The following is an 18,239-nucleotide window of genomic DNA, read 5'->3' as shown; positions in this document are numbered from 1 at the left end:
GAGAACATAATCAAAAACTTATGTTATTTATTCGTGGAGATATATCTGGGGCACCGATTATTAAGGGAACTAATCAGTTTCCAAATCCACCAATTACTATGAAGAAAATTATAATAAATGCATGAGCACATTATAAATTTTATCATTTCCAAGTTCCAGGTCTTCCAATATCTGTTCGTACTAGTACTCTAAGAGAGGTACCTACTATTCCGGCTCAAATTCCGTTTAGATTTTCTGATGACTACTTATACTTCAAAATTTCTCATTTACTTTTGGTAACCAACGCCAACCTTCTTTTTCCCGTCTTTTATAGTTTTTTAACGATTGTCACTTTTTTAATTATGTTGTTTTACGATGTCTGTTTTTTTAATATACTCAGAGTACATTCTCATAGTTTCTTCTTCTTTTTATATAATTGTGAGGTTACAAAATTGACAGTGTAAGAACTTTAATTCATAGGTTATAAATGATTATGTTATTTTAAGAATCAATGTAGATTCCTCCATCTTTATATTAATTCTATGTACATACATCATCTTTATTTAACATTATTATAAAATTTCCTACTCTATTAATTTTGCTACAACAGAGTTAAAATTATATAAAGAATTCCTCTGTTTTTAGTATGCTACCATTATATTACAATAAATACAGCAAAGTATGACTAATGTAGCTTGAAATGGTTAGGCTGAATTTCATGCACTCAATGCCATGTGTATCATTTTTTCCATATTTCAGTCGGTATTTGTTTTTGGGTTTGGAAAACTCTTTAAACATAATGACATGTATTTTTTGCGTTGGATTTCCGATCAATTATTTCGAAGTAGGGTTCGGCAATGAAACGGGAAGATTTGGGGTGGGGCTTGCAGCGTGTGGTGAAATGGTAGGAAAGAGAGTCACTGGGCTGCCGGGATCTGAGTGGCTTGCCATTTAGTGTACAATGGAGTGTTGGACGGCTGAGCATTGCAGCTACGCAATTAAGGTTTATTATCAAAACTGGCGAGAGCTTAGTGCAAACGCGTTGGGATTTTAGACAGCATTTCAACATACCGCGTAACCAACTTGTTCCGTCAGAATATTCGATTAAAATGTTGGTAAACAACCTCGAGCAAACTGGATCGCCATCTAGAAAAAGAGGTGGTAATGCCATAACGATTCGAATCCCTGAACATATCAAACGTGGTCGATAAGCACTGTTAAGAAGTCCACATCGATCGACCATCCATCACGCCAAACGCCTTCGAATAAGTGACAGATCGGTGAGGAGGATACTCCATCAAGATCTTCGATATCATCCGTGTAAAATACAGGTTGTTTAATCTCTTCACCCGGGTGATTATCAGCAGCGTCTCAGATTTTGTGAGGTTATGCTTGCCAGGTTGGAAGAACATGATGACCAAATTAACAGCTTGTAGATGAGTAATGAGGCACACCTCTCCGGTTTTGTAAACAAATAAAATTTTAGGTACTGGGTGGAGGAGAACCCTCGTTTGCTTCATGAAACACCTCATCATACTTAGGAAGTGACAATATGGTGTGCAATGTCACAATTGGAATCATCGGTCCGTATTTTTTCAAGGATGAGGCTGGAAATACCATAAACGTTAATTCTGAGAGATACGGATGATTCGGAACTTTCTCACACCTGAACTTCGCCGTTTTCCAGTTAACGAAAACACACTTATTCAACAAGACGGTGCAACAATCCACACTGCAAGAATTTCAATGAATGTGGCGAATGCTTTGTTCCCAAGGCGTGTCGTTTCTCGAAACGGGCATATCGTTTGGTCCCTCGATCTCCCGACCTTAATGTCTACGACTTCTTTTTATGGGGTTATCTAAAAACGAAAGTGTTTGGACTGATCCATCCAGGACAATTCCGGCCCTCAAACAACTAATTCGTGACGAAATTGCAGCAATACCTGTTGATACGCTGCGAAGAGTTATGCAGAACTTTCAGGCTCGACTTCATGAATGCATAGGTGTCAACGGAGGACATTTGGCAGATGTAGTTCTCAAAAAATTTTATTTATTATCAATATTTTGTCAACAATAACAATTTACAAAATCTTCCCGTTTCATTTCCGAACCCATTACTTACTATTAACAGATACAAGTGAGATTATGTTTACATCTCCACACATATAGTGTTTACTGATCACACAAATTCTGTGGAACCATAAGTAAACGAAATATCGTCTTTATTTTCAAATTTATTCCACAATAACAATAACAGAAAAACTTCTATTGTGTGTTTCATTTTTACCTCAACATGGAACGTGGTCTTTTATTGTCAATTATAATAAGATTAATTTTAGTTCTAAAACCATATAACCATTACAATCGCTTCTCTTCTAATGAAGTAAAATGAATAAAAATATGATATTGAGACAGATATAGTATCTAACTATCTGGAAATGTCATTCGGCAGTTTCTTCTATATATCTTTCAATTCCCTCAAATGAAAATGCCGATAAATTTTAAAATAATCAAGCATTCGCTTTATGGTAATTTCCTAACACGAGATTCATTAACATCAATACACATCAAATTTTTACGACATAGACATTCATTTTTGCTTCGTTTGTTTCAATATTGATGGGTAAGGTTATTGCAAATGGTTATTAAAAATATGTTAATTTCCTTGTTTTTTTAGAAACATAGGAAAGAGTGCAATAGAAACGTGATTTAATACGTACAGTTTTAAAATGTACGATAAAGTAACAATAAAGACTTAATCAGAATTAGGTAACTTTTATCCTTGATAGTTATTCTTTGCTTTCAATCAATATAACGTCATGGTTGTTTATATTAGTAAAAGTAAATATACAATATTATGAATGTTACATTTACTAGGCGTGGATTAGTATAAAAACAAAGCATTAGCATACAAAAGTATGAAATAAAAATTTTCTGATGAATAAATCATATTTCGAACAACTGTAGATGTATGAAGGAGAAAAATAATAAAGATATTATAGGACATATTACCACTAGGTCAGCTCCAGCAAATGGATTAATTCCTTAAAGCCGATTTTAGTCGTAATTAATCAATTAGGACTTATACCCTTTAAGAGACTGTGAAATCCATCAACAGGTACGTTTAAAAAGAAAGCAAAATATGGTACTACCTCGAAAAAAACACTTGTATGAAACACAAAGAAATAGAAAGGAGAGTGTGTATCAAAGGATTCTGATGGGATGAGGATTGCTGGAAAGCTCAATCCATTCTAGGTAGGCGGACGTGAATGATACAATGGGTTAATTTTGATATTTTGCAAAAATGTATCAACAAAAAATGTTACGTCTTCGCTAGAAATAAATGACACTCCACCTTACTATATTAATAATAAATATTTCAAATGTCTATTTCTTGTTTTCTCGTCGCATTTAGTGAATGAAAACTGGAATTTCAAAGATAATTAAATGCACACACCTTAATAATTACTTACAAAGGCATACTATTCTCCACGGAAATAGCCGACGCCCTCTAGAGAGAAGCTATAGGAAAACCGTGCTAAAATTAATCAAGGACTCAAAGCTATTCTTATACTTGTCTCTATGAAATTAGAATGATTTCTCCTCGTTAGATTTAATAAAGTTAATAAGCTTTACAATTTATGGAAAACGGAGAAGATATGGATGTGAAATGATTATATATGTCGTGATAACAATGCCAGCTATTATCCGCAGTAGAAAATTGGACCATTATTAGAAGTAAATGGACGCAATGGAGAAGGAACAACTAAGAACGATGAAGGAGAATTAAGTAAGACAGAGTGATAAACCAAAAACTATTCTTAGGTAAGATAAAAAAGAAGATACTATATCGTATGGATAGGAAAAAATGAAGGCTTAGAAGGCATCTTCTGTGTGATCTGCCTGGCATATTTTAATGCCATAGTGATGTGTTGTGTAGTTACCCCTCAATCAAAATATTATTTTTACTCAAGTGAGAGGAAATTGGTACTGGGTAATTTTTTTGTAAGATAACTTATATATTGTTTTGAACCATTTTACAGATTGTAAATAAAAAAGGGGTTAAAAGATTCTTTAAAGTTTCCCATTTTGTATAATCAATAATACGAATTTTACATTAGCGCTACGAGTGCGTGTATTTCTCATCAATTAGAGTCTGTGCAATGTGTCATGCCATTAAATTTGTGGTACTTTGAAGGATGGCAACGTAACGAATACTGTAATTGTGAAACTTTACCTTCAGACATCTAATAATCAATTGATTTACTTAAATATGGTTTACATGATTTTCAGGGTGTCATACATAAGGTGACCTGTATACTTTCCTTTAAACCTGTAAGAGTTGTAAAAAAAACTTTAATTACAAAAGTATTTAAAGGAATTTAAAGATTATTGCGTTATTTGATTTAGTAACTTTCATGAGAGCGACCTATTTCATTTCCGCACGGTTTAGGAATTATTAAGGTTATTTGAATTTTTATTGAAATATCATTATATTTGGAAAATTTCGCTTAATAAAAATGAAGCTTACTGACATCATTTGCGAAATGAATTTTTAAACACAAAACTTAGGTTTATTGAATTTTCGTGATTTTTGAGCCTAGAATTATACTGGGTCTTTTTTACTGTACGAGTTTAGAATTTTGTAAATAACAAAATCTTATTTTTTTAAATGGCACACCCTATGTGTATTAAATGATTCTTATTTTTATGCGCGTTCTATCAAAGATTTAATATACAGGGTGTGCAGGTGTTTGCCTCATTTTTATTTTGTTGAATTTTCCAAATATAATGATTTTTCAATAAAAATTCAAATAACCTTAAATATTTCCTAAGCCGTACAGAAATCAAATAGGTCGGTCTCATGAAAGTTACCTTTGTTTTTACCACTAAAGTAATCAAATATAAGGTGTTCCATTTAAAATTTCAAAGGTGTTGTCGATACTGAAGAATTGGGACACCCTGTATATTTCAAAAGGCAATAATCTAAAAATTCCTTTGAATACAAAGAACTTTTGTGGTTTAAATTTTTTTGATAACTTACAGATCTGGAGATATATATATATATATATATATATATATATATATATATATATATATACACAAGTCATCTTGTGTTTGACACCCTGTACATTACGTATTTGATTCAGGAAGTTCGAGATTATTTTGTTGCGTCTGGAAGACGATGAAGACAAATGACAGCCACTCATCTCAATTAAACTGTTATGGTATCCATATCTCTTGTTTTTCCAACAACTTATGGACTTTGTCCATGAGGTATTCCCTATTTAAATCCTAGATACGGAGAATTATAATGTAATTATTTGATGTTTCTTCCAACTTCAAAAGTCATAAAACACGCCGTCAAAGACTTGAAATGGATTCGGAATAGACCAAGCATTATTTTATTTCATTCTCGAAGAAGTTTCATCGGTATTATTCAATGTGAATTCCTCAGTAATTTCCGGTGTTTTCAATTAATTTGTTAAAAAACTCTTCAAAGTTCTTTAGACGACTTCCATCTACCCTACTTTTCAATAAACTAATAAACAGATATGTTTATGTGTGTTAACTTTTAACGTTGTCTTTGATTCGATTCATTGTGATGATGTCGCAAACTTTATATTAGCTGAGAGTAATTATTGCATCTTCTTTTACGTCCTTTGATTATTTAAAGTTGCTAAATGAGCTTCTTTGATAAGTATTCTTGCTCTCAAAAATCTCTTCTATCTCTCAGAAACTAATTTTCATAATTGGAACGATAAAGAAATTAAAAATAGAGATAAATAATTCAAATCCACACGATATTTTCAATGATTCTCGGAATTACAACCACTGACAATTTTTGATGACGTCAGATGGGATGTGATTTTGCCGTTCCAATTGCTAGTTCTCGAGCTGAAATACCTTTGTGTGGATAAAATGCCTAAAACACTTATTTAAAGAACCCTAACAGCGAATATTCACAACCAATTGGAAATAGTATACGAGGTGTGGCTATCAAGTAACGAGACTAGCGCTGCTACATAAAGAGTACGCATGCGCCAAAGGTTAACGACTGCTAGGTCTTTAGCCTGGAGCCTACTCTTTCGAATGGAACTTTACCGTGCCTATAGACAAAGCAGTGTAATTGTTGGAAACTTGGAAAAACTGCAGATGAAACCTATAATTTATTGCAAGAACATTATGACAATAAATGTTTGTCACGTTCACCTGTTTTTTAATTGTGTAAGCGTAAGTGGCCGAGATGTTGATGATTCACATTTGGGTCGCCCCTCCACGTCAAAAACGGATGAAAATATCATATTGTTCGATCTGACAGTCGGCTAAGTATTCGTGTGATTGCTGAATATATAGAAAGTAACAAAGATTGTGTGCGACAAATTTTACATTAAAAATATAAAATGCGAAAAGTGTGTGCAAAATTGGTGCCTAAAATCCTCATATTTGAACAACAAAAACCTGAAAAAAATATTTGTGTGGACACATTGAATGTTATTGAAAATGATTTTCAGAGAAGGTGTGACGATTCAAATCTGCATTAAAAGGAAAGGATTTGAGTCTTTCGTTGATGTTATGAAAGAAAAAGCGGCTCGCGTTCTGAAGGAATTGAAAGAAAAAACTTTCTGCACTGTTTCGAACAATGGAGCTATGTAGGGACATAAAATGGGTATATAATGAAGGTTATAATGAATAATTGTTCATAATATGAAAATAAGTACAAGTACGAAAAATTATATATTCCTCCCAAACGGAGGACACTGCCGCAAATCAAGTTAAGGAGAATTATGTTATTTTTTTATGTGTCTTACAATCTAGTATACTTTGTTTTATGTATTGTAAACGAGATTCAGAATTATGCATAATGCATGTTACATTAACCAATTTTTATATTTAACTACAGTTTGTTATATTTGAATAATTCCTGATGGATCATTTAGCTTTCATACATTTACCGAACAGTATTGTTGTAATCAGATTTTAGTGGGAAAGGTGGCTGAATCAATTCTATTACACTTTTTAATATTTTTATTAGGTTATAGTAATAGGATTCATTTACATTGCTGAATTTCCAGCAACCATGGCGTTTTGCAAAGAAAAGAGATGTATAACTAAAATAGTCTCAGATGACTATTGCATACATTTCCTTCTATCTTTTGTTACAGCACGAATTTTTATTAATTTCCACAAGGTCTTTTGCACATTTTTCATTTTGATAGCATTCCTCTGGAAGTGAAAATTCTCATATATTTATCAAATATCTGAGAATCTGAGCATCTGGTAATTTTATTAAAAGAGCTGAACAGAAATGTTCCATGTCAGTTAAGATTTTTAACTATTTTGGAATATTCTTCTATTTTAAAAATTCTCGTAGTATTACGTATTTTCATATATCAACATATTTTTTAATAATTATGATACTCGTCAGCACCGAGTAGGTAGGACCCAGTCATGATGTTGATATTTTCAATTTTATTGGAAATTATTTGCTTTTCTAGAAATCTAATGAAATCAATTAATTAGTTACCTGATTGAAGACAACCAATCAGTACAGCATTATACTGAAAACAGATTCAAGAGGCTGTTTTCAATTCAACTCAATCACGTTGCCATGGATACATATTGATTTATTTCGATTTTGAATTTTTAATATTTCAAAATTAATTTCAAGAATTTATCAAATTCTATAACTCCTTCTCCGATTTCATATCTCTCTGATGCTAATGCTAACTTACATAGTTTTTTCTTTATGTCTGTGGTTTTGGCAGAGCTTCACAGTACAATATTAATGACATCAAATTGCCTAAAGACGGCTATAATTATATATCTAAATAAAAAAATGCACATTCAATTGCCAATTGAAATCAAATTATCTTTTCACTCTTTCCGCAACAATTTGAGGGCATATTTACTGGACTTTACGATTTGTAGACAACATTAAATTCCGTAGAAATAAGGAAATTATCACTGGTTTGAAAATGTGCCCAATGGAAGAATTACGATTTAAAATTTGACAACATCGTCTGCCGAAGTGATTGACTTGAATACCGAGGAAAATTCCTAATCAATCCAATAGATCGACCGTGGTTAGTCGATTGGACAAAAGTGGTGTACAAGGTCACAACCATGCCAACTCAATAAAACCCTATATTATTGACGAAGAACATCCTAATCAAATTATTAACAGCATGCGTCTGGATCTTCACTTTACTTTTTTAATTGTTCTTTCGTTAATTGCACCTTCGTCTCTAGACCTTTCAAAAAAATGTTTCTTCTTGGTCTGCAAACCAAACCTCCACTGCTTTTATTTACCTCCTCGCCGGAAGAAAATTTACGACATTTTAAACTCTTTTTCAGTTGAGGAAAGAGATGATAGTCGGACGGAGCTAAATCTGATGAATAAGGGGGGTGTTCTAGTAATTCAAACCCTAAATCAAGTTTTTGCATGGCAACATAAGATTTGTGTGCAGGAGTGTTGTCTTGTAAAAACAAAACACTTTTGGATAGTTTCCGCGTCTTTTCTCTTTAGTTTTTTCCCGTAGAGGGGTCAGTAAAGTTGAAAAGTAATCTCCAGTTATTTTTCTACCTTTATCCAAAAAATCAATCATGATTACTCCATGGCAATCCCAAAAAACTGAAACAAGAACTTTTCCAGCAGATTATTAAACACGAAACTTCTTAGGTCTTGGAGAACCAGAGTGTCGCCATTCCATCGATTGTTGCTTTGTTTCTGGATCGTAGAAATGCACCCAAGTCTCATCCATAGTAACAATTCGGCTTAAGAAGACTACATCGTTTTCAAATCGATCACAGATCGAACGCGATGCTTCTAGCCTTGCACGCTTTTGGTCAATATTCAAACATTTGGGGATCCATTTTGCAGCAATTTTTCTCATGTCCAAATTGACGTGAACTATATGATGAACGCCTTCGTATGAAATATTCAGTGTTCTAGATATACGTTTTAGCCCAATTCGACGGTCTGATAAAATCATGTCATGAACTGCATCGATGTTTTCGGGAACTGACACAGAAACTGGCCTTCCCGGTCGCAAACGAAGGACATTGATCACCAAGGGTATTAAGCATATCTTCGTAAATCTGCTTATCTCTTAACCCTTTTAAATACAGGTACTTGATGATGGCTGATACTCCAATTTTTCGATTTCCACAATTTCCGTGGATATCTTTTTTCTTTTAATTTATTGCGTAACTCTGGTTTAGTTTTTTGACGTCAAACTTTACACTGACACTTCTAATAAGTTATTGTTTGTTGCTATGGTAACGCAATATTTTGTTTATGCATGGAACTGGTCTAGGCTAGCTAGATATAAATACATCCTCGTATTGTTCTTGCTCTGCATTTTCTATATGATTAGCGAAAAGCTTACAAGCTTCCGAAAGCTGTTATAAATTTTTTTCGGAGAATTATCAATGTTTGGGTAATACTGATAACCATAATAAACTTAAAAATTATTTTTAGAAAAAAAAATCACCTTGGCTTACATTCCTCAATACAAGTTACTGTAGGTGATTTCATGTATCTTATAATATTATTTCAAACATGGGAGGTGTTATTTTCAGGCTATATATCTTCTTTATTCCTTTATAATCAATATTAAATAAATCTGATCTCTTTTAATATAATAAACAAAAATTAAACTATTCTTGTTTGTGAAGTTGAGAGAAATTATAAAAAATATATTTTCATGGCATTGTACGTTGATCAATTTGACAAATAGAGTTATCATAATAACGGGTAGAAATTATTTCTCACTATAATAATGGCGAATATTTTTCACTGCATCAGAAATTCTCTGTATTGAATGTATGAAAGCGTGAAGAAAGGTACAATTAATAGAATTCGTAGTTTGTTTATATTAGTAGATAGTTTCTTTCTCACAACCATATTAAATAATTTATGTACAGGACGTAAACATGCACTGATTTTATTTTTGTATAAAACACCAACTCATTACTGGCACTTACTTTTCGCTGGTTTGTCATTAACTTTACTACGAAGTGACATTTTTGTAGATTCTGATGTTGAATTCCGAATATTTCAATACGGACAGTGTTCTGGTGTAATGTGTTTAGTATGGGATGCAGGGTTAAGCTAGAAATAAATTATGGTAATTAGTATATGAATCTATAAATTATGTAATTACATCAGTGAGGTGTTTGTGAGAATAATTAACATTAAGTAAAAGAGCTCATTTAGTTTATGTCGCGTTTGTATAAAGTATCAATCAATATTATCGTTACCCTGAGTCGTACATACGTTCACTTATTCGCATAATTAGAACTTTATTGATTCTAAAATCACATAACATAACAGTTTTCGTCAATCTACGCATATTTCTAGAAAATATCGATATTTCTATTCTAATCCAACTGTTATTAATAATTCTTTGTATATTAATTTGTTTCAAAATCGGCTATATTCGCGTTGATGCTTTTGAAAACAGCCAAGTTTCAATCAATCGTGTTTTCTATTTCAAAATTCAAAAATGAGTTTTTGTGAAATTCACAAAATGAGAGTGAAACACCAAATTATTGGAGAACGTAGTTTTATGACCTTTAAAAGACTGAAACATAGCATGCTCGGCCTTTTTCTTATTAATATTCAATCCCTAAGACACAAAACAGATGAACAGTATTTTTTACTAGAGTAGTTTAATTTTCCAGAAATTGTTGCCATCACTGAACATTGGTTAAATAATAATGAGTTGTTCTTGTCAGAAACTATACCACAGTAGCCAGATTCAATAGAACTAATTTATTTCATGGAGGTACTATGATCATGTTCACAAACAACGACTTTTCCGAAATAACACTGTTCAATTTTATAATATGAGAGAGTATTCAAATTTTATATCGTCTACCAAGAGACTTTACATTTACAGAACACCTGACGCTGACGTGTATTCTTTCTGTCACAAACTATTGACCTTACTGGAGTCCTTACCTCTAAGAAGCAAACTGATTCTATGTGGGGATCTCAATATTGATTATTCCAGTGTGTGTGCTGGTCAAGACTATCTTTAGTCAATATGTCATTGAATGATCCAGAATCCACCGACTGTACTGTCTTTAATTCAGGTCTCTCCGATCATGAATCAGTGATAACAAAATTTTTGGCAAAATCCAATACTAAAAATTTTTCTCGCAAATTATGCAGTATTTTTTGGAAAAAAGTTTTCAAAACTTCAAGCACCGTTGTCAAACATGTGACTGGAACATGCTCTCTGATGTGATGTGGACTTCGAATTTCCTAGATTCATAAAATTACTATCTAGCCTGGCATCCAAGCAAAAATAATCCCTGGTCCGTTAAAGGTTTACGTATATCTGCAAGCATCGAATTATCGTCCAATTGTACTCCTTCCCACGTTATCTAAGATCATAGAAATATTGGCCAAAAAGATGCTTTCATCATTTCTGTTTAAATATGAAATATTTACTACCCATTAATTTGGGTTTTTAAGTAACAAATGCACAGATGATGAAAGAGATGAAATTATTTTCCCGCCTTGATAATGTGAACTCTAGCATAAGCAGCCATCACTCCGATGTAACAACTTTTTGTGATTTTTCTAATATTTTAATCAACAAATTGTAGTACTACTGCTTTAGGGAAACACCTCATGATTTAAGTAATACCTTACCAACAGAAGTCAGCTTGTAAGGGTTAATATAACAATGTCATCTTGGAAACCAATAGAATTTGGAGTGCCACAAGGCTTACTACTAGGCCCTATTTTGTTTCCTCTGTTTATAAACGACATCATTGGTAAAATATGTCTATTTGCAGACGACTCTAGTTTCTCTTGGAGCAACCCTAATCTCACGGCACTTCATAGGACCATATCTAGTGACCTTTTCACCCTTAAATAAATAAAACCAAAGTTTTATCATATAAAAATACATTGCAGCTTTTTTATTAGATAACACCACCACTAACATCGTTGATTCTGTAAAATTCTTAGGGCTTGTTACGGACAATTCCTTATCTAAAAAATTAAGTTAGATAGTCACTAGGACAAAACAGCAGGGACTTCGTTAAAAAATTAAAAATTCTGACTTTTCATTCCTTATTTATCTTTGAATCCGTTTGCCCTAATTCGTGAGCACCCTTCTCCAATTTCAGAAAGGCTATCCACTTGGAACATAGAGCACGACCTTTCCCTACCTACTCCACGTTCAGAATTAGTTAAGGGTTCAATATTTTACAATGCAAAAGAATGCACAATCACTTGCCAATTGTAATCAAATCGATATAATCTTTTCCCATATTCCGCAATAATATGAGGGCATATTTACTGGAAAGTGCCTTCTACTCTGTAAACGACTTCTATTCTAATAATAATATTTAATTCGGAACATTCTGCATACCGGTTTAAATTTTTGCTATGGACTTGCTATATAATAAGTATTACCTATTACTATTACCTATAGTTTTGTTACTCATTGTGGTTTTTTTCTGTATATTGAAATTTTATTTTATTTGTTTTATCTTCATTTAGTTATTTTTATATTTGTTTTTAGTTTATACAAGCTTTTGTCTACAAATTGTAACAATTTTTTGACAATAAAGCATTTCTCTGTCTCTCTTTCCAGCAAACTTCACTTAGGTCACTTTTTTGAAAGAAGCAACCATATAAAATAATTACTGGTTGAGATCTACTGGATTTATCAGCCTAAGAGTGGGATTTAGTACTAACAGGAGTCCTATCATGGTATTGACGCTCAATGGACAGTCTAACAAGCTAATGCTAGATAAAGCAGCTTGCAGTTTCTATTAGAGAAAGGAGTGAGATTTAGTACTAACAGGAGTCCTATCATGGTATTGACGCTCAATGGACAGTCTAACAAGCTAATGCTAGATAAAGCAGCTTGCAGTTTCTATTAGAGAAAGGAAGAAACCTTTATCCACATTCTTTCGAAGTGTGAGACAGTACAGAACTGGAAGTCCATGAAATAGAAGACGAAGATTTCTGGTATTCACACCCATCCCACATTCTGAACTTTCTGAGATTAACAGATTAGATGTAAACATTGGCTTTGCCTGTATCGTAGCAATAGAGGGAGATACAATAGATCCTTTGGGTAGGTTAGGTTAGGTTTTTGTCTTTTGGTCACGGTGTACTTGGTACACTCTAATACACACACATGCATACATCCTTTTATACTAATCTGTTAATGATATGTCTACCAATTTTCTTACAGTTTTTTTTTGGTTCTCTTGTAAAACATGCTTCAAAATAGCTGGTTGCTTTTGAAACTATATGATACATTATCGAGTCAGATCTTGAAAATTATACTTGGAACCAGCCTGAGTAACGGAAACTCGTCTCCGTTTTTGTTACTTAGATAGATAGATAAGTACAGGACAAGTACAGCGTGCGAAAACCCAATACATCCTTCCAAAAAATTTAAAATAATTTTCAGAAAACTTTATTATTTTCTTGTAAAAATTAACGAATTTCAATAGTGAATCTACAGACAAAGGTTGTGTCGAATGCTACTTCAATAACTATAGTCCAATAATTTATAAATCGACAGTCATTATCACTTTATAAAAACCCATGAGTATACCAGTTGAACATAATCCAGTATATCGAAATGAAATACGAATTAAATTCACTTGTAATATTGATTGGTAAACGTGTCTAAAATGTTGTGTTTATAAATGATATGAAGTACGAACAAGAAATAAACGAACGAACTTTTGTTCGAAAACATAAAGGAAATAAAGTGCCGGTGGAGATGATGTGGAAGGCTAAAGGTTAAAAAATAATGAAGGGAAGATTTGGGTGAGTTATAAACAATTTTTCGAATATCCAGAACCTTCTGGATATTTTTAAGATAGATAATTGATAGAGACAACTCACTTTGAATTTGAAGTTATTTTCCAGTTTCTCTATACATGGAAAAAGTTATAAAGTATTTTAAAAAATTATTGTGAATTGCAGTTAAGTTGAATTACATTAGTAATTTTAATAGTAATTATTATAATATGAACCTAACCTAAATTACTTCATTTAAACTTCTGCTGCAGATAAGTTTACCCAGTATCACGAAATTATTAATGATTGGCAATGAAAGTGTGATGATGAGAAACATATTACTACCTTAAACCTACTATTAGAATGCTGAAAAACAACCCTTAATTGTGTCTAAGTATTTTGAGAGAGGATTCATAAGCAAAATATCTTCTTGACTCTTTCGAACTAATACAGATCAAGTATTACATCACTCAATAAGTCGTGCGACTTAGACACAGATGGTGCTACCATTGTCAAATCCATATGACTTTTATGAATTATCAACTTCCAAAAGACTATGTGTGAAATATTATAAACATTTTGATCAGTCAGCCGTTTAAGTGAAGCTACCTTCTTTATTTTCAAAAAAATCGATTCAAAACAATATCGTGTGTTGATTTATCATTGCTTCTTGATGAAAAAAATATTGTACAAGCTCAGCAATGGCTTCTAAAGTGTTATCTGGACTCTGCTCCATCGAAAAAAACAATTTTTTATTGGTTTGCTGAAATTAAACGTGGTTTTACAGACACCATCGATGGTGAACGTTCTGGTTGTCCAATTGGAGTTGTTACTCCAGATAATAAAAAGTATAATAAAAGTTCACAAATTGGTTATATTTAATCGTACATTGAGATTAGTTAATTTACAGTCGATCAAATACAACGTGAATCAGAGCAGTGTTTACGTTTACACGTAATGAATCAGATTTTTTGCGTCGATATGTGAAAATGGATAAAATATCAATCCATCACTTCCACAAAACGATCATCTGAATGGACTGCAGCCGGTGAACTACTTGAACTACTTCGACAATCAATTGCGAATAATACATAGACTTGTTGGATCGTAAATGAAAAAATCAAGAAAAAACGTCGATGGCAACGATGGTTGAATTGAACGAATTACACTTCGAATTGCTGCTTCATCTACCGTATAGTCCAGATCTGGCCCCCAGTGACTACTGGCTTTTCACTGCATTCAAAAAATGCTCGCCGGAAAGAAATTCAACTCATATAAAGAAGGAATTGTTAAAACTTGAAAAGACAAATCCTTCTCCAAACACGGTATCGAGAAGTTAGTGAAGCGTTGTAATGATTGTATTGCTCTTAAAGTAGATTACATTGATAAATAAAATCTTTCTTAGTCACACGATTTATTGAGTGATAGGTTTGGATTAGGTGACTGGAAGTGTATTTTCCCTTGTGATTTTGTGCTCGCTAACTTTGATAGCAGGAAGCGAAATTTTAGTGAAAACATCTAGCGATACACTTACTTTTTACGTTCTCCATCCCTACTAGGAGTGCTTGGGAATGTTTCGAGCGATCCAAGACAAAACTCGATATTAGGCTTATAAGAAAAAATACTCACATCTCAGAATCTCGCGTCTCGATGCCACTCATCTCGGAGTGTCTGTTGGTCTGTGCACCTCGGTTAGGTTCTTTTTTGGTCAGTGTTGTAACAAAGAGGAGAAAAATATACTAAATATGAATGTTTTCATCTAAGGATGTAAAAATTTAGAGAATATAGTATTCTAAAATGATTTGTTTGCAGAAAACTCATTCTCGTTTTTATAAAATAATCAGATAATATTTTCTTCACTTAGTTACCATATTTTTCCATCAATTCGATATTTTTTACAATCGTACATACAGTGAGAAGAAGCCAAATGGTTGACTTGACATCTTTTTGTTATTGTTACAGGTAGTTAGAATTCATTAAAAGTGATAAAGAGGCATTTTCTGTTCGTTTAAATGTAAAGGATTTCTACTTGTATTCATAGAAAAGTGTACTGTTATGATAATTGTAATATTCAACCAGAAATTTGTTGAAAAAAGCTAATTTGAAACTCAAGTGGAAACGTAGAGTCATTAAATTTGCATTTTCAAACAAATTTCAATGAAGAATGATATTACGATGTTTGAGGGACCATTCAGCTCCAGTCTGGCATGAAATGTTTTGTCGTCATTGTATACGAAAAATGAAACGTGTTATGATATATGAGGCTAATATATGTAGAGATATATTTTCAAATTTTCATATTTTGCTGTATATTTTCCACCAAGAAGATACATGGAAATTTTATAAATTTCAAATGAATTCATTATACTTTTCGCCTATAAAATGGCATTCGTTAAAATACATAAATAACGATATGATACTACAATAACCTTTCAAAATGTTGCATCCATTCTTCTTGTTAATATGCTATAAACATATACTTTGTAAAGAAATAGTATTTCGTGAAAAAGGTAGTAAGAATGTACTAAATGAGAAAAATTGAGTTACAGCTTTTTCTATGAAAAACAGCAGCAATTTAGTTGCATATATTTCAAATAGAAGGCTTATACAATTATTATAGCGTATGTATCAAAGTTAAGTTTTGTTGCAATTTTAAGATTAAGAAATCCATCTTGCAATTTTAAAAAGGGACGAAAATGTGCGAAAATTAGATAAATTTGTTCGTATATTCACTTTTGTTTATTTGTCAAGTCTATAAAATTGGAAATGAAACGATGTGCGGAGAAAGAGACCTGATAAATAGACTAGAAGTTTTCTTCTTCATCATAACATCGTCTCGTATAACACTTAGGTTTTTATTCGTCATTTTTTGGTTAATACCTTACTCACTTAATTTAGCATCATGCGCCTTCTAGGTATATAAAGCCATTCTGCAAGAAGGCATACAGAAATGCTTTCATCTATGGATTCAACTAGAATAAGCGTATAACTAGCCAAAGGCTAGATTTTTGGTAGCTTAGAATGTTTAGATTTAGTCGTTCTAGCTAACTCGTGTTTAGCGTGTGTAACACGCGACTAGTAGCTCTAAAAATGAAATGAGAATACAACCACAAAGTAGATGAAAGCCATTTTGAAAGAAGCCACCCATAAATGCTTGAACCAATGGATTCAACGTTACGATGAAGATAATACTAGTCAAAGTACTCTTATGGTAGCCTTTTTTGCTTTTAATGGAATAATCACACCTCAAATTTGACGAATTAGATCATCCTTATATCACAACAGGACCACACACTCATGCACAAAAAGGATGAGTCCTTGCTACTGAACTAAGAAGGAACAACTGATTATAAATTTGATTTTTGACTTCTCTCTAAAGACGATTTTAACTTCTTATATTCATTTTATTATGAGGTATTCTCCGTTTGTTTTTATTCAGTTGAAATGTGTTTTAGCCAATTTGCATTGGATATAACCATATCAAATACACTTTGGAATCTAATTCATGATTTGACAATCATAAGGGTGTCTAAAAAAATTGCGATGTGTTTTTTGAAACCATTATTGAAGTAAAATTGAACTTTCAACTAAAATTTTAAACTCAACCCTCTAGAACTTCTCCATATTTGCTAGATACGCTTGTGAATGTACATCCTGCAGATTTCCTCATTTGTATACTAAAATCCCATTAAGAAGATTATCTTTCTGAGGAATGGTTAAATTTTTCGAATAGAGCTACGGAAATAATGTCAGTTTCTCTGAAAATTACGAGATAAGACTGAAATTTTCACGCAGAAATCAACATGCTTTTCTAATATTGTAATGCTTTTCTATGCTAGAAGGTAATTCAAAAATTTTTCTAATATTTCAGTGAATTAATTTTATCTACTCTATTTAATATTTGAAATAATAGAATTTTTTGTTTTGAAATTTTGATAAGTTTATATGAATAGCTAATATCAAAATAATTTTTATTAAAAACCTTACTGATATTAAATTCTAAATTAGATCGTTTTTATCCAAATAAATGTTCATGATCACCTCTGAAAAAACATAGTGGTAATATAGTGCTGCTCAATCCACTCAGTGGCGAAGCAAATTTGAAGTTCATTATACATTCTATGTTTTAAGCTTTAAAAATACTTACCAGAAACCTCTAACAATAACAAACTGTTGATTGTGAAACAGATAAACACTAAGCAATATAATTTGGTTTTTATACGTAAAACTGTAGAAATAATTAGCTTTTTTCATTTATTGACAAACGTACAGGAGATTGTTGTAATTTCAAAGTAGTAGTTATCTTAAGACAAGAACAAAAGGGACTAACACTAAACAACTTATTACAAAGAAGTATGAACTGTCCAGTCAAGAGTATTTTCACATTTCTCGTATTAACATTATATGTTCGTTATTTGAATTATATTCCGAGAATCGTATATTCAGACCACAAACTATAGATTGAAACGTC

General features: G+C 32.2%; 1 protein-coding gene across 2 annotated transcripts in view; it reads left to right on the top strand.

Annotated features, from left to right (window-relative positions):
- LOC130448722 (uncharacterized) overlaps positions 1–18,239 on the top strand; it is a 90,409-nt gene that overhangs the window by 13,340 nt on the left and 58,830 nt on the right. The window contains exon 1 of one of the 2 annotated variants that reach the window (XM_056786207.1): positions 13,494–13,795. The exons of the other annotated variant lie outside the window; for it this stretch is intronic. Within the exon in view, the coding sequence (XP_056642185.1) occupies positions 13,779–13,795 (17 nt within the window). The 5' untranslated portion in view covers positions 13,494–13,778. Of the gene's footprint in view, positions 1–13,493; positions 13,796–18,239 lie in introns of those variants that run through there. 2 annotated transcript variants of the gene reach the window in all.

The sequence above is a fragment of the Diorhabda sublineata genome, chromosome 9, assembly GCF_026230105.1.
Source record: "Diorhabda sublineata isolate icDioSubl1.1 chromosome 9, icDioSubl1.1, whole genome shotgun sequence".
NCBI classification, from domain to species: domain Eukaryota; kingdom Metazoa; phylum Arthropoda; class Insecta; order Coleoptera; family Chrysomelidae; genus Diorhabda; species Diorhabda sublineata.
Note: the sequence above shows the minus strand (reverse complement) of the source record. Positions and strands in the feature narration are given on the sequence as shown.